We start from the raw sequence: 26,118 nt of genomic DNA, 5'->3' as shown, positions 1-26,118 counted from the left end.
ACTGGCTGAGTCAGTGGGATCGTCTGATACCCATATTACATATTACAATTACTTAATTCCCTTAATTCAAGTAGCGTTTGATTTTTCAAACAGGTGGCAACCCTCCTAAATGTAGTTTAGAACTAAAACCCTTTTCAAAAACATTTTGCTTGATACCCATATTGTAGTAATTCATTTAGATTAATTGAATTTAATTTTAAAACGGGTAGCAACCCTTATAAAACACCTCAATAATATTTTAAATGTTCAATCTGAAGGTTTCTTAACAATCTTTCATTTGACACCCATATTTTAATTTTTCAGATAGCTTGCGAATAATTGATTTAAATTTGACTTTTCACACAGGTGGCAACCCTTTTAAAAATATTTTCAAGCTACAAATTTTTTAAGCTTCTTCCTGAGATATGCAGTTTGTATGGGATGTGCCATGCCCCCTCGTCTAATCGAGATTAAATCTATCCTATATTCAAAGTTGGGCTAAATGACACCAGTGTACAAAATTTCATGATGATTGGTTGAATATTTAAAGCGTGAAAGCGTAATAAACAAACTCACGCACTTTCAGATTTATAATATTAGTAAGTAAGGATGTACATTTGTACATTGGGGAGGTCCTTAAAATCAAGTGAACAATTTTTTTTTCAGTCTCAACCCCTCAATCGATAATCCCCACAAACATTTAGGTTAGAGAACGATTAGAAAACGATTCGATTTGTAATGTGTTTGTCTAAGGTAGAACGTTAGAATGCGATTAGAGAAACTGTCGAGAATCATACTGCTCTCTACAAAGAGGGGAGTTAGTTCTCAATATCGTGAAAGAGGTTAGATATGTAATCGTTTTCTAACGTTGAATTCTAGTTGGTTTCTAATGTCTAGACTTTTTAAACCATTCTCTAATCGAATTCTAACATAGTTCTCTAACCTGATTTTCGATTCGAGAACTACATTAGAATTCTAATTAAAATCAAAATATATTTTTAACGTTAGAGACTGTGTTGGCTGGAATACCACGGCCACAGATATCACATCTAAATTTTTCATACTGCATATCTCTGGAAGTGTTCGTCGTAGAGTACTGGAACTTGGTATGGAGATAAATGAAATCAATCACATGGCCATGAAGAAAAATTAGGGCTATTGGAAAAAGGGGCGTGGCATCTCCCATACGAACCGAATTTTTCATACTCTATATATCTGGAAATGTTCATGGGAGAGTTCTGGAACTTGGTATGGAGATATATAATCCATCGCATACTCTTAGAGAAAATTTGGAGCTATCGGAAAAGGGGGCGTGGCACCTCCCATACAAACCGAATATTCATACTGCATATCTCAGGAAGTGTTCATGGTAGCGTGATGGAACTTGGTATTGGCGCAAAATGGGCTCTTTGAAAAGAGGGCGTGACGAAGTACAAACGTATTGACTTTTATTTATCTTTGAATATGTATATAATTCTTCTGTAAGTATATTTGTGAGTGAAATCTTAAATGGCTGGAGGGATTTTAACAAAGTTTTGTGTGTGTGTTTGCGTGGGTCTCTGGATAGTTTCACAATTTAATCCGCCAGTTAGCCCTGGATTTGAGTTAAAATCTATTTTATGATCCGATTTGGGGAATATGCAAATCATGTATTGGAAATGGTAAAGGAAGTCCAGTTGCAAAAAAGAGCTGCCATGTGGTGCTGAGGTCGAGTTATTACCAGTGTTGCCGCGCATAATTTTTAGTGGTAGCCAAATTCCTTTAAAACAAGTAAGAGCAGCGCTGTCTTCGGCTATGCCGAAGGCTTCATACCTTTCATGAACATCTGCAAATTTTACTTTGACAGATTACTGCTTTTGAATACATCTGCATACATCGATAGAGGAGTTACATACTTATATAAAAAATCGCATCTAAACAATCAGAGGTATGGAAGATATACTTTATATGGCACCAATCTAAGTGATTTTCACTGCTATGTGATCGGCATGTAAACCGGTAACACAATTTGTTGGGTTTAGTTTCCTACATAAAGGAGATATATCGCAAAAACTGGTATCTGAACAATCAGTGCTATAGGAGATAAAGCTTATACAGCATAGATTTTGACGATTTTCTCAGTAGACTTTGTATTATTATTTATAAAATATCTTACGAAATTTATCGGTTTTAGCTGTTTAAATAAAGGAGTTTTACAGTAAAATCCCATATCTGAACAATCAGATGTATGGAAGATATATGTTGTAGTCACCCGATCCTTGTTATTTTCACTGTAAGTATTCTGTTAATAATGAGTGAACATGGTGCGAAATTTCATGTTCCTAGCTGCATAAATGGAGGAGATATGATAAAAGACCTCATATCTGAACAATCAGTTGTATGGGGGCTGCAGGTTATAGTGAACCGATCTTCGTTATTTTCACTGTAAGTCTTCTGCTGATAATGAGTGAAAACAGCGCGAAATTTCATGGTCCTAGCTGCATAAATGGATGAATTATAACGAAAAATCTCATATCTGAACAATCAGTTGTATGGGAGCTATAGGTTATAGTTATCCGATCTTTTTAATTTTCACTGTAAGTTTTCTGTTGATAATTATTGAAAACAGTGCGGAATTTCCTGTTCCCAGCTATATAAATGGAGGAGTTATAACGAAAAATTTTATATCTGAACAATCAGTTGTATGGGAGCTATAGGTTATAGTGAACCGATCTTTGTAATTTTCACTGTAAGCATTCTGTTGATAATGGGTGCAAGTGCTGCAAAATTTCATGTTCGTAGCTGCATAAATGGAGAAGTTATAACGAAAAATCTCATATCTGAACAATCAGTTGTATGGGAGCTATATGTTATAGTGGTCCGATTCTTCTGGTTCCGACAAATGATTAATACATTATAAAAATACACCCACCTACCAAATTTGATCCGGATATCTCGAAAACTGAGAGACTAGATTGCATACAAACAGACAGACAGACGGACAGACGGATAGACGGACAGACGGACATGGCTAAATCAACTCAGCTCGACGTTCTGATCATATAAGTATACATTTTCATGGGTCTATCTCTTTTTGTTCTGGTACTTACAAACATCGGACCAAAGTTATAATACCATTTCATGCTCATGAAAGGTATAAAAAGGGCTAAAAAAGAGCTAAAAAAGTCGTTGTGGCTAAAAATGGTAGCTAAAATTTTTTACTTACATATACATATAAGTAATGGTATATAAAAATAATGAACTTTGGAAAATTTTATCCAACCAAAAACCTTTTTGTATAAAAGGGGAAATATACGACACCAGCTTGCTGGTTCCATCAAGTGATTGTACCATCAGGCTCGAAGCATATAACTTACCAGCATGCTGGTACAATATTTATTTCTTTACAAATGAGGTCGAGGAAATATCGAAATGATTAGAGCCGAAATTTCATAATTTTTCTAGCATTTTGTTAAACATTGTTTGTTTTTGTAATTCACAACCGCAATATCGTGAATTTCATCTTCCAAAAACACGGCTTTGACTCATGGTAGGTAGGTAGGTTGTCGCGGTCGTCTATAAGACACACTTAGGCTCAGGGCCCATTGTGATGCCGCATGTTGGGTCAGCAACTCCCGATCCCTCCTAAAACCATTTTGAACTTTGAACGAATTTTAGAAGATCCCTGATTTCGACGCATCTAAGGTCCTCCAAGTTGTCGAAGAATTGCCTACCGAGAGTGGAGAGTCTTCGTCTAGATAGAGCAGGGCATTGGCACAACAGGTGGAGAATCGTTTCCTCCTCTTCTTCATCTTGACAACTTCTACAGAAGTCATGTGAGCGTAGGCCAAGTCGATAGGCGTGCTTGCCAATTAGGCAGTGTCCTGTTATGACAGACACTAATAATCTAATATTGGACTTATTTAGACTCAGTAGTAGGCCAGTGCGGTTGGCGCTGAGCACCGGCCATAATTGTTTGGCAGTTTTGCAGGTGATTTCGTCCTGCCACCTTTCGTTCGCTACTTTAGTGAGCCTCTCGGAGATAAGTAGCTTACAAGTTTGCAAGGGTATTCCTATTTCGCCAAGTCGCGCCAGTTCGTCGGCCTTACAATTCCCCTCTATGCCGCAGTGTCCCGGAACCCATATTACCTTTGGGCGAAATGACTCAGCCATCTCGTTAAGAGATGCGCGGCATTTCATGGCTACCATGGAGGTTGTCGACTGCTTCGTGAGGGACTTTATTGCCGCCTGGCTGTCAGTGAAGATGTAGATATCAACTTGGGGTATCATATCACACTTTACCAGTTTCGTGGCCCTGTCGATTGCCATCAGTTCAGCCTGAAAAACGCTACAGTGGTCCGGGAGACGAAAGCTGAGGGAGATTCCCAGGTGATGGGAATATACACCTCCTCCAACCCTACCCTCGAGCTTTGAGCCATCTGTGTATACATGGATGGACTCTCCACTACTTACAACGTCATGCTTCCACTCTTCCCTTGAGGGTAGGAGGGTCGCGAACGCTGTAGCGGGTGCAGGTTCCGGAAGTGCATAGTCCACCAATCCGGGTAGCCCCGGAACCTCCGTTAATATTCTACCGTGACCATAACTGGTATTTGACCACTTATTTAGAATATTCATTCGAATTGCCGCGCCACTTGCGACTTGTTTGGCATGTAGGTCCACCCGAAGAAAATTCAGTAGGGCATACAGTGCCTTGGATGGTGTTGTTCTCATCGCACCAGTTATGAGTGTGGACGCAAGCCTTTGAACCTTGTCCATTTTTTTGAAGTTTACCCCTTTCCCAAGGGCGTTCCACCATACCACTATACCGTGATAGAGAATTGGCCTAACCACCGCCGTGTATAGCCAGTGTATTATTTTGGGTTCCATCCCCCATTTTTTCCCTATTGCTCTGCTGCAGGAATATAGTGCCACTGTTGCTTTGCGCACTCTATCTGCAACGTTGGGCCCCCAGTTTAGTTTCCTATCTACTATGAGACCTAGATATTTGGTCTCTTCCTTTATTGCGAGGGTGTTGCCCTCTAGGGTTATGTTCCCGAGATCAGGTATCTTGTGCTTCCTGGTGAACAGCACAAGGTCTGTTTTTTCAGGATTCACTCCCAGTCCTCGCCTGTTACACCACAGGGATAGTTTGTTGAGGGATCTTTGGATCAGATCTGTCAATGTTGAAAGATGTTTACCCGAGATAGCTATTACAATATCGTCGGCGTATGCAATTATCTGACCGCCAATGTTTTCAAGTTCCCGAAGAAGGCTGTCTACTGCTATATTCCACAGGAGCGGTGATATTACTCCCCCCTGGGGTGTACCCCTGACGGGGAACCTTTTTATTACTGATTCACCTAATCCTGCGCTTATTTCTCGGCCGATTAACATTCGTTCAATAAATGAGGTTAGTGAATTGCTTACTCCCAGATTTATCAGAGATGAGATAATCGCTGCAGGAGATACATTGTTGAAAGCACCCTCGATGTCCAGGAAGGCCGCGAGGGTGTATTCTTTGTAATAAAGTGATCTTTCAATTGTGTGCACTAAGGAATGGAGTGCTGTTTCGACGGATCTCCCTTTGTTGTAGGCATGCTGGGCTGCCGAAAGTTTGCTGCCCACCTTGTCTCTAATGTGCCCATCTATTAGTCTCTCTAGAGATTTCAACAGGAAAGACGACAGACTAATTGGTCTGAAGTCTTTTGGTCTCGTGTGTGTAGTTTTCCCTGCCTTGGGAATGAAAACTACTCTTACCTCCTCCCATTTGTGGGGTATATAATTCATTCGTAACACTGCTTCAAAGACTGGTACGAGTATGGGTGCAATCATTCCTGCTGTATGCTGTAGGTCAGCGGGAATAATGCCGTCTGGTCCCGGAGATTTAAACGGTTAGAAGCTGCTAATAGCATGCTTTATGTTCTCCTCGGTTATGATATTCGCTGGAATGTCATCATGGTTGCCTATGATTCGCGTATTTGTGACTCTACTGTGGAGGCAACCCGGAAAGTGCGTTTGTACAAGAAGCTCTAGAGTTTCTTCGCTGCTAGTTGTCCAATCACCATCCTCCTTGATGAGATAGCTAATATTGCTGGGACTCATAGATAGTATTTTGCGCAGTCTGCTGGCCTCCGAAGTACTTTCTATCTTCTGACAGAAGTTCCTCCATGAGGAGCGCTTAGCGTCTCTTATTGCATACTTAAATCGGCGTTGCCAGTCTTTAAATTCACTCCAAGAGTTGGATCTCTTAGCTTCATTAAATTTTGATCTGCATTCCCTTCTGAGGGTTGCAATTTCAGTGGACCACCATGGAGGTTTTGGTTTCCTACTTGTTGCCCTGATTGGGCAGGCTAATTTTGCTGCACGATGAAATGCTTTAGTTATATCGTCTACGACGTTATCAAGTTGATGTTCCGAGTTTATTTGATTTGTGAGGCCGGAAATATTATTAGAAAATATTGTTTCAAATTTTTTCCAATTTGTTTTTCTGCGGTTTAAGACCGCTTGTTGTTTTCTTCCTGGTACGTATAGGTTATAAACGACGTACATGTGATCCGAAAAGGAGTTGTCTTTTGAGACTCTCCAGTCATTCAAGAGTTCTGCCCCCTGCTCATTGACACATGTAATGTCAAGGACCTCCCTTCTAACAGACGTCACAAAGGTAGGGGTATCACCTACGTTGATAACCTGTAAGTTATTGCACATAATGAATTCGAATATCGACTCACCGCGTTCATTTGTATCTGAGCTGCCCCATATGTGATGATGGGCATTCGCGTTCGCTCCTATGACCATCGGAGTGCCGCGTCTAGAGGCTTCCATTACCGCGCTCCTTAAGGATTGTGGTGGAGGTAATGTGTCTGCGTCGTGGGCCATATATGTGGAAGCCAGCCAAATAGACATTCCGCGTGATTCCACTGCTATGATGACGTTGTCCGCATCGCTAAACTGTATCAAGAGAAATGCATTAATACACTTATCAATATGCACGACCTGGGTTTACCTTTGTCAGTTACATAGAACAGCTTGTATCCCTTCATATTCAATCCATAAACCCGATCTTTTATGACCCAAGGCTCCTGGATGAGTGCGATCTCCTCTTCTCTTTCGGCGAGACGGTGGAGAAGTGCGGCTGAGGCCGCCTTGCAGTGGTGGAGATTAATCTGAACTATCCCCACCATCAGTTTCGCGTGCTGCTGCTGGACAGCCAACCACAGTCCGGTTGACGTCCTCTTCGTCAGAAAGGGGGAGGATGACTCATATAGTGCAAGAAATTTCCGCCAAAATACTTTTTACTTAGAAAATTGAGCTAATTTCACCATTAACGACATCAGCATGCTGGTACAATCACACCACAAGAACATACACGGTCAATCGACTTGATGGGTCATTTAACAAATTTAGCATATTAAGGGCCGTGAACTTATCTATTTTAAACTACACTCTAAAAAGTGCATGTAAAACTACTACTGAAAAGTGTTTATTTTTCAACCAGAATCTGTTCAAGTATACGCACAAGATGTTCAAGATTTGATTTTGAGCATGAGTTGTTTAAAATATACACATAAAATGTTGAAAATTACAAACATTTTGAAAGTAAAAATATATTTTTTACAAATAATAAATACTAAGTGCCAGGGGCGCACGCAGGAATATATTTTTGGGGGGAAAGGATTTATACTTCTAAATATATATCGTCAGAAAATACTGAAAATTCGCTCTTTAAAATACATTTATGCAAGTTTTATGTACAGTATGAAATAAATAAATAAACTTTTTAAAGTTTCATAAATTGCATTTTATTTACATAAAATTTACAAAGAACTCAGACATTTTCAACCGGCTTCAAAAAAGGGCAGGTTATCAATTCTTCGGAGTATTTTTACTTCTTTTATTTATTCCACCGCATAACTTTGCACCGCGTGAACCGATTCCAATAATTATTTTTTTTTACCGGAAAGATGGTACCTTAAGGGTCGTCTCGTAATTTGGTTTAGATCCGATCATTAAATCATGAAAAAATTAACGGTTAAAGATGCACTCAACTTTCAAAAGTAATACAAAATTTTACAAAAGAATTTTAATATAAATAAATTAAATAATTTCACGAAATTTTTACACTCTTTTATTAATTTTCGTCGATTTCTGGTTTCTCATTTTTTAATAATTCGAATAACGTAAATTTAACTGAAATTGTATTTTTATCACGTAGCTCATTTTGGTGGAACGAATTCGAAGTTAGCAAATTAAATCTTCGAATGCTTATTAAGTACATATTAGTGGTAAACTTTTATAGGCTGTAAAGTGTAAAAAGCAACAGTAAGTGAGTATGCATTGCATATTTTTAGGACAATGTTTTCATTCGCAGTTAAACTTTAAAGAGCTCTCAAGAAAAAATGACAAATTCTTACAAAATGACGCACAAGAAATGGAAAAGAAAATTTTTTCTTTCAAAATTTCTTATATTATAATAAATTTAGCCCCAAAACCCACCCCTTGTGTGCGCTACGTGACAAATTTGATATGTAAAAGTAAACAGACATTGTTTAATTTTGCACACACTAGGAGAGGAAACTGGTTACCTCTCTTTATATGCGTAAATTTAAACGAACATTTTTTAGAGGAAATTTTAAACATTTTATGTGTAAACTGTGAAAATGTGAACAATAAATGTTTAAAACTCAAAAAACAAATTTGAAATTTGTTCTACGCCACACATATGATGAGTAAAAGTAAGCAAGCAGTGTTTAAATTTGCATTCATTAAGAGAGGAAACTGGTTACCTATCTTAATATGCGCAAATTTAAACAAAAATTTTTTAGAGTGTATAGTTAAATCGTTAACAGATAAGTTAACAGCCCCAATACTTTTACAGTATGTATTTATAAAAGCGTAAGGAACATACAATACATATATGTATATATATCTGTCTTTCTTAGTTTAAAAATTCATCTCATACATAAATGCAAAAAAAAACAAATTAAGCATATACAACTTTTTCATGCCAAGGATGAATAAATTCTAAAAAGGGCTAAAAAAAGGGCTAGGGGCAATTTTAAATTTATGTGGCCAAAAAAAGTATGGGGTAGCTAAATCTAGCTACCAGAGGGCTAAAACGCCACACTGGTTATTACTAAAAATCGACAAGTGAGAAAAGCTGCCGTGAATGTCACATGTGTGTTACGATTGGCCCAATGGATGTGATTTGCCAATATTATTATGCGTTAAATCTTCATTCGGAGACACCAGGGTTCAGTTGTGCAGTGGTAAATCTCAAATAACCACCTGTCTAAATACCATAAAAGCCAGTTTCATGAAAGCAATTTAATAAAAATTTATTTTTTTAATTGAATTTAATATAGAACCTTACAGAAAAAAAATCATTTTTCATTTAAATTGCTTTCGTGAAACTGGCTTTTAAGGTATTTCATTTCACCTACCTACGCAAGAACCGCATTAACAAAAATATGATTTGACTCAACACATATTTCTTTCAAGCATTTATACCTGTGTTGTTATAGCGCACTCGCTGAAACCGTATTCAAAAGTAAACAAATGTTAATATTTTTATTCGACATTTTTTAAATTATTAATTGGCGCAGTGGACCGAAATGAAAGAGAACAAGAATTCAAATTTGTTATAATAACAATTCAAATTTAAAACGGGCTATATAAAGAAAACCAGCCCTTTTTCACTTCGCGTCATATGAGTGATGTGTTTATACCTGTTTTCTAACCGATGTGAGAAATAAAAAAACGATTTGAAAACAAATTTGAGTCAAACACTTTTGAATTACTGAGCGTATTGAAAGTTGGTTTATGCTTCCGTTTCGAATCACAGCGAACTGGGACAAAGCACTTTTTGTGTTGGTATAAACAAGGTATATGTACCCAGACAGCAGAGAAACGTACTTTTTACTGACAGTGCAGTTTTCGTACATTTTTCGTATCCGGAAACGTTCAGAAAACGGTTTCCATATTTGTTCATTTTTCGGATCCGAAAAATGTCATCTTATTTCAAAACAATAGTTTTAAAATATTTGTTCAAACTGAGCATTTGAAAACTTGTATACGTATTCGCCAGTAGCTGAGTGTGCAGAGAAGTGTGCTACTATTTGTTAGCTTTCAGGAGGTCCCAGGTTCGCATTCCGTCAGAAGCAACACATTAAAATTAGTAATTCAAATTGAAATAATTGCTGAATCTTAAATTTGTTTTTTGTTTGGTTTCCTGTAACTATGAAAAAGTTTCTGTGAAGTTCATAATGAAATCGTTTTCAACGAAAAATTGAATCAGACAAATTTCAGGAAAATAGCCTAAAGCGCATCCGTTTTACAACCATTTTCGATAGTTTTCTGCACATACGTTTCGGGTGAACACTTTAGTGGGAGAACTGATCTGAAAAACGTCCGAAAACGGTATCCTAAAACGGATGAAACATCAAGTTTTTGTACGAAATTGTTTCCATTTTCGGATATGTTTCCGGATATTTTGGTGGCTGGATATGTATATTGCATTTCTGTTGAACGAGGTTATCCATCCATTTTGAAAATGCCACCAACTGTAAAATAAAGTTTCTAGGGCACATTCACTATAGATCCGCATCATTGTTGACACCAGGGAACTTCTCATGGACATAACACTTTCGTTCGGTTATTTAAGGCGGCAAACGACCACCAAACCATAGTCTTAACCGATGAATATGCCAGTACAAATCGTAAATGTGGATTGTTGGAGAAACTGTTAGACCAAACTGTTTAAATTAGAAATCTAATTTTGGGCGGGACGAAGTTCGCCGGTTCTGCTAGTTATTTAATAAAGTTAAATGAATTATTAAAAGGGTATCTGCCGAAATGGGTTTGGAAAGGCTTTATTTCTGAACTTAAGTAATCAATTATTTAAAATTTGTCTCCCAATGTCAGACGAAAGAGATTTAAGTTTAAACATACTTTTGGAAATGTTTATCAAATTTTTGAAGAGGGTTGTCACCTGTTTAAAACGTTGAATTCAACTTTGAATACGGGAATAGAGAAATAAAAAGTTTCACTTCAGCTGCGCGTGTGATCCACACACAACTTTTTTTTTATTTGTAGACTTCGATGACGTGTTGATTGTGTAGATCTTTAATAAGTTATTTCTTCCTCTGGCGTATCTGATTTCTGAAGAACTAGAAGAATGTCAAAATCATTAAGAATATCTTTTTACCAACTTATAGGCCTAAATATTACTATTTTAAGTTTAAGGTCTCTTATATATGTATGTATGTATATAGTATGTATGTAGTTTAAACTTTGCTAAACTCACAAATACACAATCTAAGCTTAGCATCAGTTTTCGAAATTATATATCTTGAATATTTTGCTTTGTCTTTAACTGTTATTAGGTCTTCGGCGGAGGAGGACAACAAATGCTGGACCATAATGTTAAAAAGATACTCGAAAAAGGTTTTAGCGAAGAAGACGCTAAGCAGGCTCTGCGTGCTACCAATAATAACCTGGAACGAGCGCTATACAATCTCAAGCGCCGTGGTGAGAGTAAACGAACAGAAGAGATCGGAAGTGCCAAAAATTTACAAGTTACCACCTATTCTGCAAAGAACGGTCGAGGTCCGCCAGTGCGAGATATTGGAAAACGTGGTGGCTCAATGACAAAAGAAGAAACGGTTGTGGCGAAACCGGCTGGAAATGTGTCACTTTTCGATTTTTTGACTGACAAGCTCCCTGTAGATGCAGCAACGAATGTGCTTACAACAGCCAATACTGCATCTATACCGCATACTACGTCTAACGTTTCCACCAATCCTTTGAAATCAGGTAAATTCGATAGAAATAAAAAAGAGGCGTCGAAATCTACACATACAGACAGTAAGCATGCGGAGGACAATGTTGACCCGAATAGTGTTTTACGACCAAGGTTTGAAAATAATATGTCCAGCAGTTTCGCGGCTAATCGTTCAACCGGGCTACCAAATGCTCGTCAAAGGACCGATCGTGCTTATAATCGGGGCGGTCGAAGTAGTCACGAACGAGGCAGAAGTACATCAATCTTTAATCCATTTAAACACAATGGCAATGAACGTGTTAACGACACTGCGCGTGGGTCTGGCAGTCAGACTATAAATAATAACCATAATCTAAACCAAGGACGTATTAATCGCGGAAACTATGAACGGGGAAAGGGTTTGAATCCTTTAAGCGGTGGGTTTCAGGAAAATGGAACCAGTGGTTATGCCAGCAAGCGGGCAAATGAAAGGCAACAACAAAGAAGTCATGGTGGGGAAGAACGTAGCAGCGGTGGTCAGAATGAAAGCAGGAATCGCTTTAATAGCAAACGTGAGAACAGTAATCGTCAACAAAATAATAATATAGATAATAAAAATAGCGCTGCCGCCAAAAATTCTGGCGCTCAAAACTCAAATTCCAATAATGCAAATCCAATGCATAAATTAATAGAAGCTACTTCTAAAATAAGATTATCAGATCCCGTACGTAATGATCCTCATTTAACGGGAAATAGCTCGATTGCCGACGGTCGTTCGAATTTGCATGATTCCCAATTTGTTGCACAAGCTCAAGGAGGCGCTCAGCTGGCAAACCAAATCCAAAGTTCAACACAATTGCCTAAAGGTTATGGTTATGATACAAGTAAAATTATCGGATTTCAAAATAAAGAAACAAATGAATTTGCTTTGACTTTGTTAAAAAGTCAAGGCCTAGGCTCTTCTGAGTCAACAATATATAGTCAACAGCAACGAAATTTAGTTTCGCCAAATATAGATAATCCCGGCTCCCAACCAAATCTACATATTTCTAATGAAAGTTATATTTCGCATGTACCGCCCCATATACAAGCCCCACCTCAGCTAAGTGGGTATGCTGCACCTATAAATGAATATTCATCACTAAATCCATCTACAGTAGGCACTATAGCGGCAGTTCAGACTCATTTTGGAATGATACCAGGTGAGGGCTGGGATTGGAAAGTTGGAGATCTTTGTTTCGCCAAATACTGGGATGATGGTCGTGTAAGTGTATTATTATTGTAATTGCGTACCGATTTCAAGTGAACCCAACTTCATATATTAATTAGTCACGTTTTCCGCCAAAAAACAAAAAACTATAAAGTAAATCTACAAAAGCAATATCGCTAGCTTAAAGTGAAAAGTTACTAAGTAAAATTTTTATGAAAAGTCATATTTTGATATAAGAAGCAAGATATATTAAAAATGCATCGTCTCGAAAGAGTTTAGGGTACCTGTTTTATTTTTTCTTGCTTGCATTAAATCAGACATCGGCACATTTGCCCGTATGGACTTTTTGCCCGTACGGGCAAGGGAGCCCATTTCGCGGGCTAGATCAGGGGAAAATCATGGGCAAACATGAAGGGGACAACGAATCTTACTAATACACGTATACCAATGAGAGCCACTGCACACGCATTCTGGAGTAAAAAGGCCAACTCTCTCAAACGTACGCCACATACACTCCTCGTCATTTTAATAGCTCAACTTTTTAATCCTTAGTATTTACATTTTTATTTTATTTATTTAATATTCATTACATCCGATTTTAAAACTTTATACAGGGTTAAAAAAATGTCAACAAAGGGGTACAATAAAGTGCAAGCTTCAAATGTCTGTAAAATAGCGGTGATTTTTGACAAATTTTTGGTAATGGTGCTTCGCATTTTCTCTCATACAAAGCATGCTCGATAAAATTTTTATATGGAATAAAATGCGCAGCACCGTTAATAAAAAATAAAAAAATTTCAAAAATCAAGGCTATTTTAGAGTCACTTTATTAGACTATAATTTAATGGGCTACAAATCTGCATATCCGAAATTTTTCTAAAAATATTACTAACTATTCACTGCTGGTCATTAGGATGGCACACTCCTATGTTGACCTTTTTTAAAATCTGTTTACAGCTCTCAAGAAAACGAAAAAATCATATAAAATTATGCCCAAGAAATGGAAAAGAAATTTTCTTTTAAGTTTTAATTTGTAAAAAAAATTTAAAATTGCATTTACCCGTAGAATATGCCATATTTTTATAAAAAATTTATATTAAATAAACGAAAGGAAAACTGTGAATACTAAGGATTGAAAGGGTGTGCAATTCAAATGACGAGGAGTGTATATGAGCAGATGTGATCACTACCCCAAGTAAACGCGAGCTGAAAGTGTGATTGTGTTAGTATGCCAATTGCGTTTGAATGATTTTGCGTTCACTTTGCATGTATACGCATGTAATGCTTACGCTCTTTAAGCGGGCGCTCACTCTCTGTCCATGCTTGTATATGAGAAAATTTGATATCGCTATTACTGTTGCCAACTTTGTGCGCAATAAATTAGGTGCGTTTAGGGCATTAAAACGTGAAATTTTTTTAGTTTAGCGCTTGTTTCGTTCTTTGGTTCTTTTCTTTATTTAAAAAAGCACCAAACACTGAAAATAGCGCAATTTTCCCAAAAGAAACACCAAATTTGTGTTGCTGTGTTTAATGGTATTTCTGCATATAAAGTTGTATATCAAATATTTTAAGTAATCACGCAATGTTACTTGTAAATATTTCCAACTATGCGCAGTTAATTAATTTAATTAGTAAAATGTTTTTTTTTTTTTATTCGTAAAACAATTTGCAAAACTGTACTTGGTTTCTCTAGCGGCTTTATTTTCATGCAATTGCTTACTTTTGTACAAATGCGCACACCCAGCTAATATGGTAGACAGACGGAGAAAATTAATTTGAATTAATAAGCATAAATGCAAATTAAAATTTTACCCATACAGACGGCAGTAATGCGAATAAACCAGCCGCAAGGTCGTGGGTTCGAGTCCCACGGCCAGTATACTTTTTTTTATTTCTTTTTCATTCTTTGTTTTATAAGTTCTATATTTTTTTACGTTACTTTCAGTTAGTTGTTGTTGAATTTTTAACAAAATTCATCTCTAAAAATTAAAATTAACTAATAGTAAAATAAGAAATGTGATATAAAATAAAGCAAATGAAAATAAAATAAAGTAAAATTAAATATATAAATAAAATGAAATAAAAAAATATAAAATAAATAATAAAAACAAAAAGTTTTTTCGCAATCGCCCCAACCGAGTATCGAACCTGGCATCTACAGGCTTGTAGCTCGCAACTCTCACCACTCGGCTACCGCGTACGCTAAACTCGACTGCTTGGTTTGCTTACTTGTACAAAAGACAACAACTGGCCGTTTTTACCAGTGTTGTCATCGAAAATTCCCCGGATCCGAGTTAATTCCCAAAAATTTCGTGCATTTGTTCGGCTGCTTATGCTCATTTTAAAGACGAAAATGCATGAGTTAAAGCAAATTAAGGCTGGTTATGCAAATAATCGAGCCCGTTTGTCTACCGTATAATTAGCAGAATATTTTATGAATTCCGTGATAGAGACTGTGTGAAAATATTGCGTTTGGATTATCTAGGAGCATATTATCCAGAGGAGAAGCTCGGCCAAACACTAACATATGTGTAAAGGATTGGCTCAATGTAGGCTTGCTTTGCTTGCTTCGCTTTGAAAATTGTCAAACAGTTTTTGAACTCTACTAAAATGTATGAAAGTTGGCCAAATGGTAGCTTCACTTCACTTGCTTGAAGCGCTTCAAAGTTTCAAATAGCCGAAATCTCTATTTGACAACGCTTTGCAGGCTTTTGACAATGAGATATGTTTTCGTGATAAATGAATTCAAGCAAATTGCTAAAGGTTTTTTTTAAACAAAATGTTGTTTAACTAAAAATGCTGCAAGGATGTACATACATATATACATATGTACTTGTAAATCAATGTCTTAATTTAAAAAAGTGTTGCCGAAAAATGTAAGTAATTCAACGTTAAATAAAAGTGATTATTCTCTTTCTATATTTGTATTAAACGTATGTATATGCTATAGAAGCCGTGCAATAAGCAATAATAACTACTCATCAATAGTTCCGTGAAAAAGCGCCTTTATGAGTTAAGAGTTTTTTATATGTAAATGAGCTGGTATAATTATTTCATTATTATCTTTTCCTTGAAATCAAAAAAAAAATAATAATTCACATGAATTTCAAAATAATTCTGAAAAGATTAGAAGCTAAGACGATGTTCCTATTATTATTTTTTTAATTAATTTTATTATTAATTCATGTTGTATTTTGAAGGAAATTTGTAATGTAAATGGAACATACTTTAATTTCGCAACCACACAGCTGATTGCTTTGACAGCGTTCCAAGCTACATTTGGCCAAACAAGCTTTTCAAGTAAATTAAAGCAAAATGAAGTCAGTAAGGCCAGCAAAGCAAGCCTACATTGGGCCAGCACCTTAAGTCAACAGATAAAGTTTTCCGTACGTTCGGAATGAATAAATGTATGAACAAAATAAATACAATGTCACCATAGAATCACGTTTTTATTATAAAATTACCTTGGAAAGGGCACCAAAGAACGAAACAAGCGCTAAACTAAAAAATGTTCACGTTTTAATTCCCTAAACGCACTTAATTTATTGCGAAAGGCACAAAGTCGGCAACAGTTATAGCGATGTCAAATTTTCTCATATACAAGCACGGACAGAGATTGAGCGCCTGCTTAAAGAGCGTAAGCATTAAATGCGTATACATGCAAAGGGAACGCAAAATCATTCAAACGTAATTGGCACACTAGCTCAATCACACTTTCAGCTCGCGTTTACTTGGGGTAGTGATCACATCTGCTCATATACACTCCTTGTCATATGAATTGCACACCCTCTCATCCTTAGTATTCACAGTTTTCCTCTCGTTTATTTAATACACATTTTTTGTAAAAATATAGCATATTCTACGGGTAAATGCAATTTTAAATTTTTTTACAAATTAAAACTTAAAGGAAAATTTCTTTTCCATTTCTTGGGCAGCATTTTATATGATTTTTCATTTTCTTGAGAGCTGTAAACAGTTCTTAAAAAAGGTCAACATAGGAGTGTGCCATCCCAGCAAACAATTAGGTTTGGTATACATTTGAGAATGATTTGAAATTAAAGCCTTTCTCAAATGTCAAACGTTTGAAACTGATTTGATATTGATTTGAAAATTACAGCTTCCTCAATAAAAAGGGGAGTTTGATCTTCATTTGAGAATATGGTTAACTCTCAAATCAATTTCAAAGGTTATTTATCAATTATACTTCAAATGTGGAAATAATATTTATTATAGGAAATGTATATTTCATATTAATTTTTTCTTCGCGATGTACATATATATGTACATAACAAAGGAAACAATCAAGAGTAATAATAAGTAATTTATAATAAATTCGTCTTGAAGGGATGCAGCTTCTTCAATCCGCGCAAACATCAACTCCACTATTTGTGGGCTTTCTCTTTGGAAATTTTTTTTCTATTCATTGTTTTTTTGTTCAATTGATCTGATTTTTCTTACAATTTTCGATTTAACTGCGGATTTTTATATCGTTTGACACTTGCCATCTTTCTTCAAATCAACCTCGAATGAATTTCAAATGTAAAATTTAAACCTTTTTCAATTTGAGAATCATTCGAGAAAAACATTTGATATCAAATTGAGAAATACATTTTTCTCAAACGTTTGAAACTGTGTTTGCTGGGATCCTAATGACCTGCAGTGAATAAGTTAGTAATATGTTTAGAAAAATTTCGGATATGCAGATTTGTAGCCCATTCAATTATAGTGTAATAAAGTGCAAGTTTCAAGTGACTCTAAAAGAGCCCTGATTTTTGAATTTTTTGTTTGTTTTTTATTGACGGTGCTGCGCATTTTATTCCATATAAAAATTTTGTCGAGCATACTTTGTATGAGAGAAAATGCGCAGCACCATTACCAAAAATTTGTCAAAAATCACCAATATTTTACAGACACTTGAAACTTGCACTTTATTGTACCCTTTTGTTGAAATTTTTTTAACTGTATAAATTTTTAAAATCGGATTTAATGAATATTAAATAAACAAAATGAAAATGTAAATACTAAGGATTAAAAAGTTGAGCTATTCAAGTGACGAGGAGTGTATGTGGCGTACGTTTGAGAGAGTGGGCCTTTTTACTCCAGAATGCGTGTGCAGTGGCTCTCATTGGTATACGTGCACGATTGAGAGAATACAAAGGTTGCGCCGATCTCGGACCGCTATTCCTCTCTTAACGAATTTGACAGAATCGTTGTTTGAATGACGTCACACTGGTGCAACTTGTTTACGTTTTCCTTGCAACATTTTTTCATCTTCTTCCATTCTTGCTCACGTTTTGGCATTTCTCTCTTGCAATTGCACCAGTGTGACGTCACATAAATGTTATTCTCAAAAATCCTCTCCGATCGGCGCAATCTTGTATTCTATCATTCTTGGTATACGAGTATTAGTAAGATTCGTTGCCCCCTTCATGTTCGCCCATGATTTTGTCCTGATCTAGCCCGCTAAAGGGGCTCGCTTGCTCGTACGGGCAAAAAATGTGCCCATGTCTGCTATAGGGCCAAGAATGATAGAATACAAGATTGCGCCGATCAGAGAGGATTTTTGAGAATAACTTTTGGGTGACGTCACACTGGTGCAATTGCGAGAGAGAAATGCCAAAACGTGAGCAAGAATGGAAGAAGAAGAAAAAATGTTGCAAGGAAAACGTAAACAAGTTGCACAAGTGTGACGTCATGCAAACAACGATTCTGTCAAACTCGTTAAGAGAGGAATAGCGGTCCGAGATCGGCGCAACCTTTGTATTCTCTCAATCGTGCTATAGGGCGACAGCTCGAGAAAAAAGTGAAAGGGTAGAGTGTTAGAGTGTTAGATTTTACTCACATACAGTGTTGCCACACATAGGCTTTTCCTACCAAAACTGGGTTTTTCCTAGCAAAACTGGTTTTTTTTCAGTTGGTAGGTTAGATTGGATTTTGATAGGTTCTGTGGCAGTGAGTAATAGTTATTTGCGAAAAATAGAAAATATGTATCTCCAAACATTTTAGCAACCTTATTTACACGAATATTTCACCGATGCGTTCGTACAACGGCGACCGTAAGCTTGTAAATATACCTAATTCTAGGGCTGCCAGACGTCCCGGTTTTCCCGGACATGTCCCGGTTTTAGACTATTTGTTCCGGTGTCCCGGTCCAACCTTAAAATGTCCCGGGTTTCGTTTAATGGTCCCGGTTTTTCGGTTTGATTGCACAAATTTTGCATAAAAAAGACTACACTGAGAGATAAAACGCGTTGTAATATTAAGAAAAATTTTATGAATTCACTGTGGGAAATAACGCATAGTAAACATGAATTTTTTTATTTGATTATCATTTTAAAATTTTCGTTGAATCAAACTGAACATTTGAATGCACATTTACATGTCTGGCTGTAACTGAGTGCACGAAGATGCTTGCCACAATTTGCTAATCTCCAGAGCGTCAGGGTTCAAATCCCATTACAGGCAGCATGGAATTTAAATATTTTTTAACTTAATTATGAAAAAGCATCCGTTAAGTGCAAAGCGCTTCATTTTAATATTGGCGTATTTCAATTGAATAATTCTATACTAAATACTAAAACTTGTATACTTAAATTTATTACGAGTTGGGTTGGTGCTCTTTCATATGCGTTTTTTTTTTAATTTAGCACGTTTCGCACCAGCAATAGTAAATGATTAATATAAGTATGTACCTAAATACGTTAAAATGACATGCACAGAGTTTTACAATTATATTAAGCAAAAGCCAGAAGTTTTGAAACAAGTTCACAGCAACGAAACAAATGACTGATATTTAAATGTTAGCTTGTATTTAATTTTTTTTTCTTTCGTGAGACCTAGATTACTTACAAGTACCGTGCCGTACAAAATTATTGGCTCGGATACTCTTTCATCTGATCACAATTTCTAATCAGATCATTTAGAAAATTTTTAAAATGTAGCTTTTGAGCTAATTAGTAAAGTGCAAGTCTCAAGTTACCAGAAAATTTCGTTGATTTTTTGCAATTATTTATTTTTTGCTGACAGTGTCTTTGGGTTAGGTTAGGTTGGGCGGCAGTCCAGAAGTAGGACACACTTAGACTCAGGGTCCTTTGTGATACCGCATGAGGGTTTTTAATTACAGTGTCTTCCACATACAAAAAAATTTCGAACATAGTTTGTGTGGAAGAAACTATCAGTAAAAACAATACCAAAAATAAACTAAATTTTTATGGGCTGCCAAACTTCATTATCAAAATTTTTATAGAAAAGTCCGAATAGAATGTTGCGAATTTGTATGCAAATTTATTGAATTTTCCCGGGTTTTGCACAAAGTTTAGAAATTTTATTTTTATGTTTTCTGATGTATTTAGTATAAACTGTATTTTTATAAGGAACAAAAAGGTACATGCATTGTGAAAAATTCTCTGTGCTTTAGTTGTGATAAATGGTTTTGTTTTGCTGGTGTACGTTGTAATGATCTCATGATCTCATGTTTTTATGTTTTTGTTTTTGTTTGTCAAAATAAAATTTTACTACATCCTTTCGTACGTAATTTTTGTCGAAACGAAAGGGAAGGGAGCGAGAGGCCTCTCCCCCCCTTAAGTGTCCCGGTTTGGCAACAGAGATATCTGGCAGCCCTACCTAATTCGTAAGTACAAGTGTATACCCTTATTATTGCCAATATTCAACATGAACATTAGAGTGGTCCAATTTTTGTATGGGGAAAAAAGATCATCCTAGAAAACAGGGCTGCAAACCGGTTTTGAACCGAACCGGTTTTTGAACCGAACCGTCGCTTTTTTCGTGCTTCGTACCGAACCACGAACCGAACCGTTTTTATTTGAAAATGCCAAAACCGAACCGAAAACCATCCCAGAAAATAGTTCGGTTCGGTTCAAAATGAAAATCCACTATAGCATTTTTCATGTCTTGTAAAACACATCCTTGTCTAAAAATGCAATCTGCAAGGTAAAACTGCAAATTTTTTTTTCTTGGAGCGCACCTACGGGAGTTGTAATTTCGCCCCTATAAAGAATGATTGAAATGTTTTTATGTGGAACAAAATATGTACTTAACAACGCCAGCAAAAAAATCTAAAAATTAATTCGAGTTTTAAAATAATTCAAACTTGCAATTAACACATTACACTAAAATTGAATGAGTTATATAAAACTGAATACTTCGATTTTTTTAGTTGTGATTAAAAAATTTTATACTTTGAGGCAGTTTTGTTGAAATTTGTAGATTTTTTCTAATAATCGTGCAAAGTTTTAAATTTGGATTTTTAATGGTTGCCGTTATATAACGAGCTATCCTTTAATAAAAAGGTAATGAACTTTAAGCCAACAAAAGATAATTAGTCAAATGTCGCACTTCTATTATTTTGACCATAGGTATACTCAGGGTCGTAGCCAGGATTTTTTTTCGGGGGTGGGGGTTCTGGCAAAATATATTTTTTTTCACTTTTATTTCAACATATTTTGATTAAAAGAAAAATGCTGATAAAAAATATTTCACATAAACAACAAAAAATATAATCGATAATCGTATGAGGCTATTGCCTGAAAATTTTAAAATGCACTTGGTGGCATTGTGCTACTATGATAGCACGGCCCAGTACCTAATCATAGTAAACTTATGTACAGTAGACTGCATCACTCCCGATACAAAAAAAATCGGTACTGTTTTCCACTGGAATTATAAAATCTATTGTATTTTAGGACTTCCACCAAAATATCTCGCAAAAATATTAAGATTTACGTGAGCTGAACTTATTTGAAAATACCTTCAAAAATTGAGTTTTTTGTTAATAAAAAGTTTTTTTTTTTATTTTTTGAAAAAATTACCTCAGATGACTAAATAGTTTAAGCTTTAAAAGGTTGCATAAAAATATTAAAAAAGATTTGCTACGGAATCATAATAATGAGATTTTTGATGCTGTTTTTGAACTTTTTTCAAAGACTGGTTTAAGAAAAACTTGAATAACTCATCCAAAACCTTACCAATGTGGACTTATGAGGTATCATTGGTAAGGTATTTTCTCACCCTTTTAATTTCTTTACGAATAAGCTCATTCAAAGTATAAAAGAGGAAGGTAAGATAAACGCGTGACATTCCATGTTGAATTGAGATGTGCTGGTATTTGATAAAGAGAAATTTGGAACGTGAATGACTTTTTGCAAAGAAATAAAAGGGTGAGAAAATACTTATCCACTGATATCTTATAAGTCTATATCGGTAAAGTTTTGGAGCAGTTATTCAAGTTTTTCTTACACAAATCTTTGGAAAAAAAGCAACAAAAATTTCATTATTATGATTCCGTTGATAAAATTTTTCAGTATTTTTATGTAGATTTTTTAAGCTTAAACTGTTTTGTCATCCGGGGGGATTTTGTCCAAAAAATCCTTTAAGAAACTATTTTTATTCATAACAAACTCCATTTTTAGAGGTATTTCCAAACCGGTCCAGCTCACGTAAATCTTAGTATTTTTCCGAAATATTTTGATAGAAGTCTTAAAATATACTAGGTTTGGTAATCCCGCCGGAAAAAACCGCAACTTTTATTGGTGATGCAGTCTAATATACAGGGTGTCCCAGAAGTAACGTGCCAAACTTTAGGGGAAGGTAGGTGGGGGGTGAGCTCCCTGATAAACAAAAAATTTTCAGGTAAAAGTGTCACCGTTTTTGAAATATTTACATTTTTTTTCGAATTAAAAAAAAAATCGTGCCTTTTCATGTGTTTTCTTTAACTGCAACTACAAACCGGGCAATACTTAGTAAATTTTTTATGTAAAATACTTCCAGATAGTTGCCTCTCCATACTCAAATGCAATGTAGTTAAAATATATTAAGGAACCATCATAAAATTAGGACTATTTCTGGATTTTTAACTTTTTGATATTTTCTTCCCCAACTTTGACTATCTCGGGTGAAAAAAAAATGTACTGAGCTATAACTTTACATTACATAAATAAAATTGCTCATTTAATAAAGATTTCAGAAAGGTGCCACACTTACTGTTTTGAATAGAAAAAAAAAGTTATAGCCGCTTTTGTGGGTAAAGGATTGAGACACGCTAAAGTGTATTTAATAGATTTAAATTGAATTTGCTCTTGTTACCGTCAAATGACATGCTAAATAGTACAAAGGTACATAATTACTTGCTTCTGACATTATTTTATGTTACTTACCGGAATTCGGACTAGAGTCTATAACAAGGGCTATATCTATCAATATTTTGTGTGAAGGATGGGTTCACGTGAAATAAGATATACATGAGTTGCTTGAAGAAAAATTTATTCATTTATTGATAAAATATGCTCAAATTGGCGACCTTCTACTCTAATACAAGCTCGGCACCTTTTAAGAAAAGACGCTTTTAGAGATCTTAAACTCAATTGGGCTATCTCAGCAGCAGCTCCATTTATTTGTTCCCGCAAATGCTCTTCGTTTTGAATTGTTTTTGAATAAATTTTGTTCTTAAGACAGTCCCAGTAGAAAAAATCTAATGGATTCAGGTCTGGCGATCGAGCGGGCCACGTGATTGGCCCGTATCGTCCAATCCATCGGCGAGGATAAGTTTCGTCTAAATGAGCTCTTACTTCACGCGCGTAGTGAGCAGGGCACCCGTCATTTTGCAGCCATAGTCTTCGCCGCAGGTTTAAGGGTAAATCTTCCAAAAGAGTTGGAAGCCGTTCCTGAAGGAACTCTAAATAACTGTGAGAGTTGAGCGTTGGCATCAGTTCCACAGGTCCCAATATCTGACAATTAAAAATACCGCACCATAAATTTATTTTGTACCGGTACTGCGAACGATCTTCTCTCATTTCGTGAGGATTGTCTATCTGCCAACTGTGAAGGTTATGTAAATTAAAATAACCATCTCGGTTGCATGATGATTCATCGCTCCAAATTATTTTATTAAAAAAGTTGGGGTCTGATGCATGCATTCGCAACATTTCACGGCAAAATCTAACCCTCGACAGATAATCTCTTGGTAGGGATGAAATCGATGGTCTTTTAAGCTTTGTGAACTGTAGTTTTTGGTATTCCCGTCCGTCTTTCCATCATTCTCACTGAAGTCGATGGACCTAGTTCCACTTCCTCTAACACAGCTTCAACATCTACCGTTGCAGGACGTCCTGTTTCGCCGCCACGCCTTCCAGGTATCTTCTTCTTAATTGGCGCTGTAACCGCCTAAGCGATTTTGGCCGAGTCCAAAACAGCACGCCAGTCATTTCTCTTCTGTGCTAACTGACGCCAATGGGAAATGCCAAGTGAAGCCAAGTCCTTCTCCACCTGGTCTTTCCAACGCAGAGGAGGCCTTCCTCTTCCTCTGTTACCAGCATCGCGGCCCGCGTTGAATACTTTCAGAGCAGGAGCGTTTCTGTCCATCCGAACGACATGGCCAAGCCAGCGGAGCCGCTGAATTTTAATTCGCTGCACTATGTCTATATCGTTGTAAAGCTCATACAGCTCATCGTTAAATCGTCTGCGATATTCGCCATCACCAACGCGTAAAGGTCCGTAAATCTTTCGCAGAATCTTTCTCTCGAAAACTCCAAGAGCCGCCTCATCAGATGTTTTCATTGTCCATGCTTCCGCGCCATACACCAGCACAGGCATGATGAGTGATCTTTGTACGACGAGAGAGGACTTTACTTCTCAATTGCCTACTCAGCCCTAAGTAGCACTTGTTGGCAAGAGTGATTCTCCGTTGGATTTCAAGGCTGACATTATTATTGGTGTTAATGCTGGTTCCCAAATAAACGAAGTCGTCTACTTTTTCAAACTTGTAACTGTCAACAGTGACGTGGGTGCCAAGACGCGTATGCTCTGACTTTTTGTGTTATGACAGGAGATACTTCGTTTTGTCCTCGTTCACCACCAGGCCCATTCGCTTTGCTTCTCTATCCAATCCCGAGAAGGCAGAACAGACGTAGCCCTTGTTTTTACCGATAATATCGATGTCGTCGGCATACGCCAGCAATTTTACGCTCTTATAAAGTATTGTGCCTGAGCGGTTAAGTTCTGCGGCTCTTATTATCTTCTCCAACATCAGATTAAAGAAATCACACGAAAGGGAGTCACCTTGTCTGAAACCTCGTTTGGTATCAAACGGCTCGGAGAGGTCCTTCCCTATTCTAACGGAGCTGGTGGTATTGCTCAACGTCATTTTACACAGCCGTATTAGTTTCGCGGGGATACCAAATTCAGACACTTCAGCAACTTCTCTTCGTGCTGTCGAAAGCGGCTTTGAAATCGACAAATAGATGGTGCGTGTCGATCCTATTCTCGCGGGTCTTTTCCAAGATTTGGCGTATTGTGAATACCTGATCTAAGGTGGATTTTCCAGGCCTAAAACCACACTGATAAGGTCCAATCAGCTCGTTGACGGTGGGCTTCAGTCTTTCGCACAATACGCTCGATAAGACCTTGTAACCTATGCTTAGAAGGCTGATTCCGCGGTAGTTGGCGCGTATGGCGGGGTCGGCTTTCTTGTGGATTGGGCAGAGCACACTTAAATTCCAGTCGTCGGGCATGCGTTCATCTGACCATATTCTGCATACGAGCTGATGCATGCACCTCATCAGCTCCTCGCCGCCGTACTTGAATAGCTCGGCTGGCAGGCCGTCAGCTCCAGCAGCTTTGTTGTTTTTCAGCCGCGTAATCGCTATTCGTACCTCGTCATAGTCAGGCGGTGGGACAGCTACTCCATCATCATCGACTGGGGGCTCGGGTTCATCTTCTTCACTACTTTCAGCGCTGCTACCATTCAGTAGATTATAAAAGTATTCCCTCCACAATTTAAGTATATTCTGGACATCGGTCACTAGGTCGCCATTGTTGTTCTTACAGGAGTTCGGCCCGGTCTTGAAACCTTCCGTAAGTCGCCTAACCCTCTGGTAGAATTTTTGGGCGTTCTTCCTGTCGGCCAGCATCTCAAGCTCTTCGCACTCACGTATTTCGGCCTCTCTCTTCTTATTGCGGCAAATACGTCTCGCTTCCTTCTTCAGTTCCCTATAACGGTCCCACATGGCTCGCGTTGCGCCCGATCGCAGCGTGGCCCTGTAGGCGGCATCTTTTTTCTCTGCGGCTTCTTGACATTCCTCATCGTACCAGTTGTTCTTTCGGGCTCGCTGAAATCCAACTACTTCTTCGGCGGCGGTACTTAATGATCGGGAAATGTGGTTCCACTGCTCGCGTA

The 26,118-nt window shown here is 37.0% G+C and overlaps 1 protein-coding gene across 1 annotated transcript in view; it reads left to right on the top strand.

The window, feature by feature from the left end:
• The window catches only part of LOC118738723 (tudor domain-containing protein 3), a gene marked incomplete in the record, with an annotated part of 227,242 nt that overhangs the window by 151,088 nt on the left and 50,036 nt on the right, over positions 1-26,118 (top strand). The window contains 1 exon segment of the mRNA XM_036469651.1: positions 11,343-12,983. Within this exon segment, the coding sequence (XP_036325544.1) occupies positions 11,343-12,983 (1,641 nt within the window).

This window comes from Rhagoletis pomonella, unplaced genomic scaffold, assembly GCF_013731165.1.
Source record: "Rhagoletis pomonella isolate Grant_MI unplaced genomic scaffold, Rhpom_1.0 Rhpom_scaffold_00005, whole genome shotgun sequence".
Taxonomy (NCBI): Eukaryota; Metazoa; Arthropoda; class Insecta; order Diptera; family Tephritidae; genus Rhagoletis; species Rhagoletis pomonella.
This window is presented reverse-complemented; position numbering and strand designations above follow the sequence as displayed.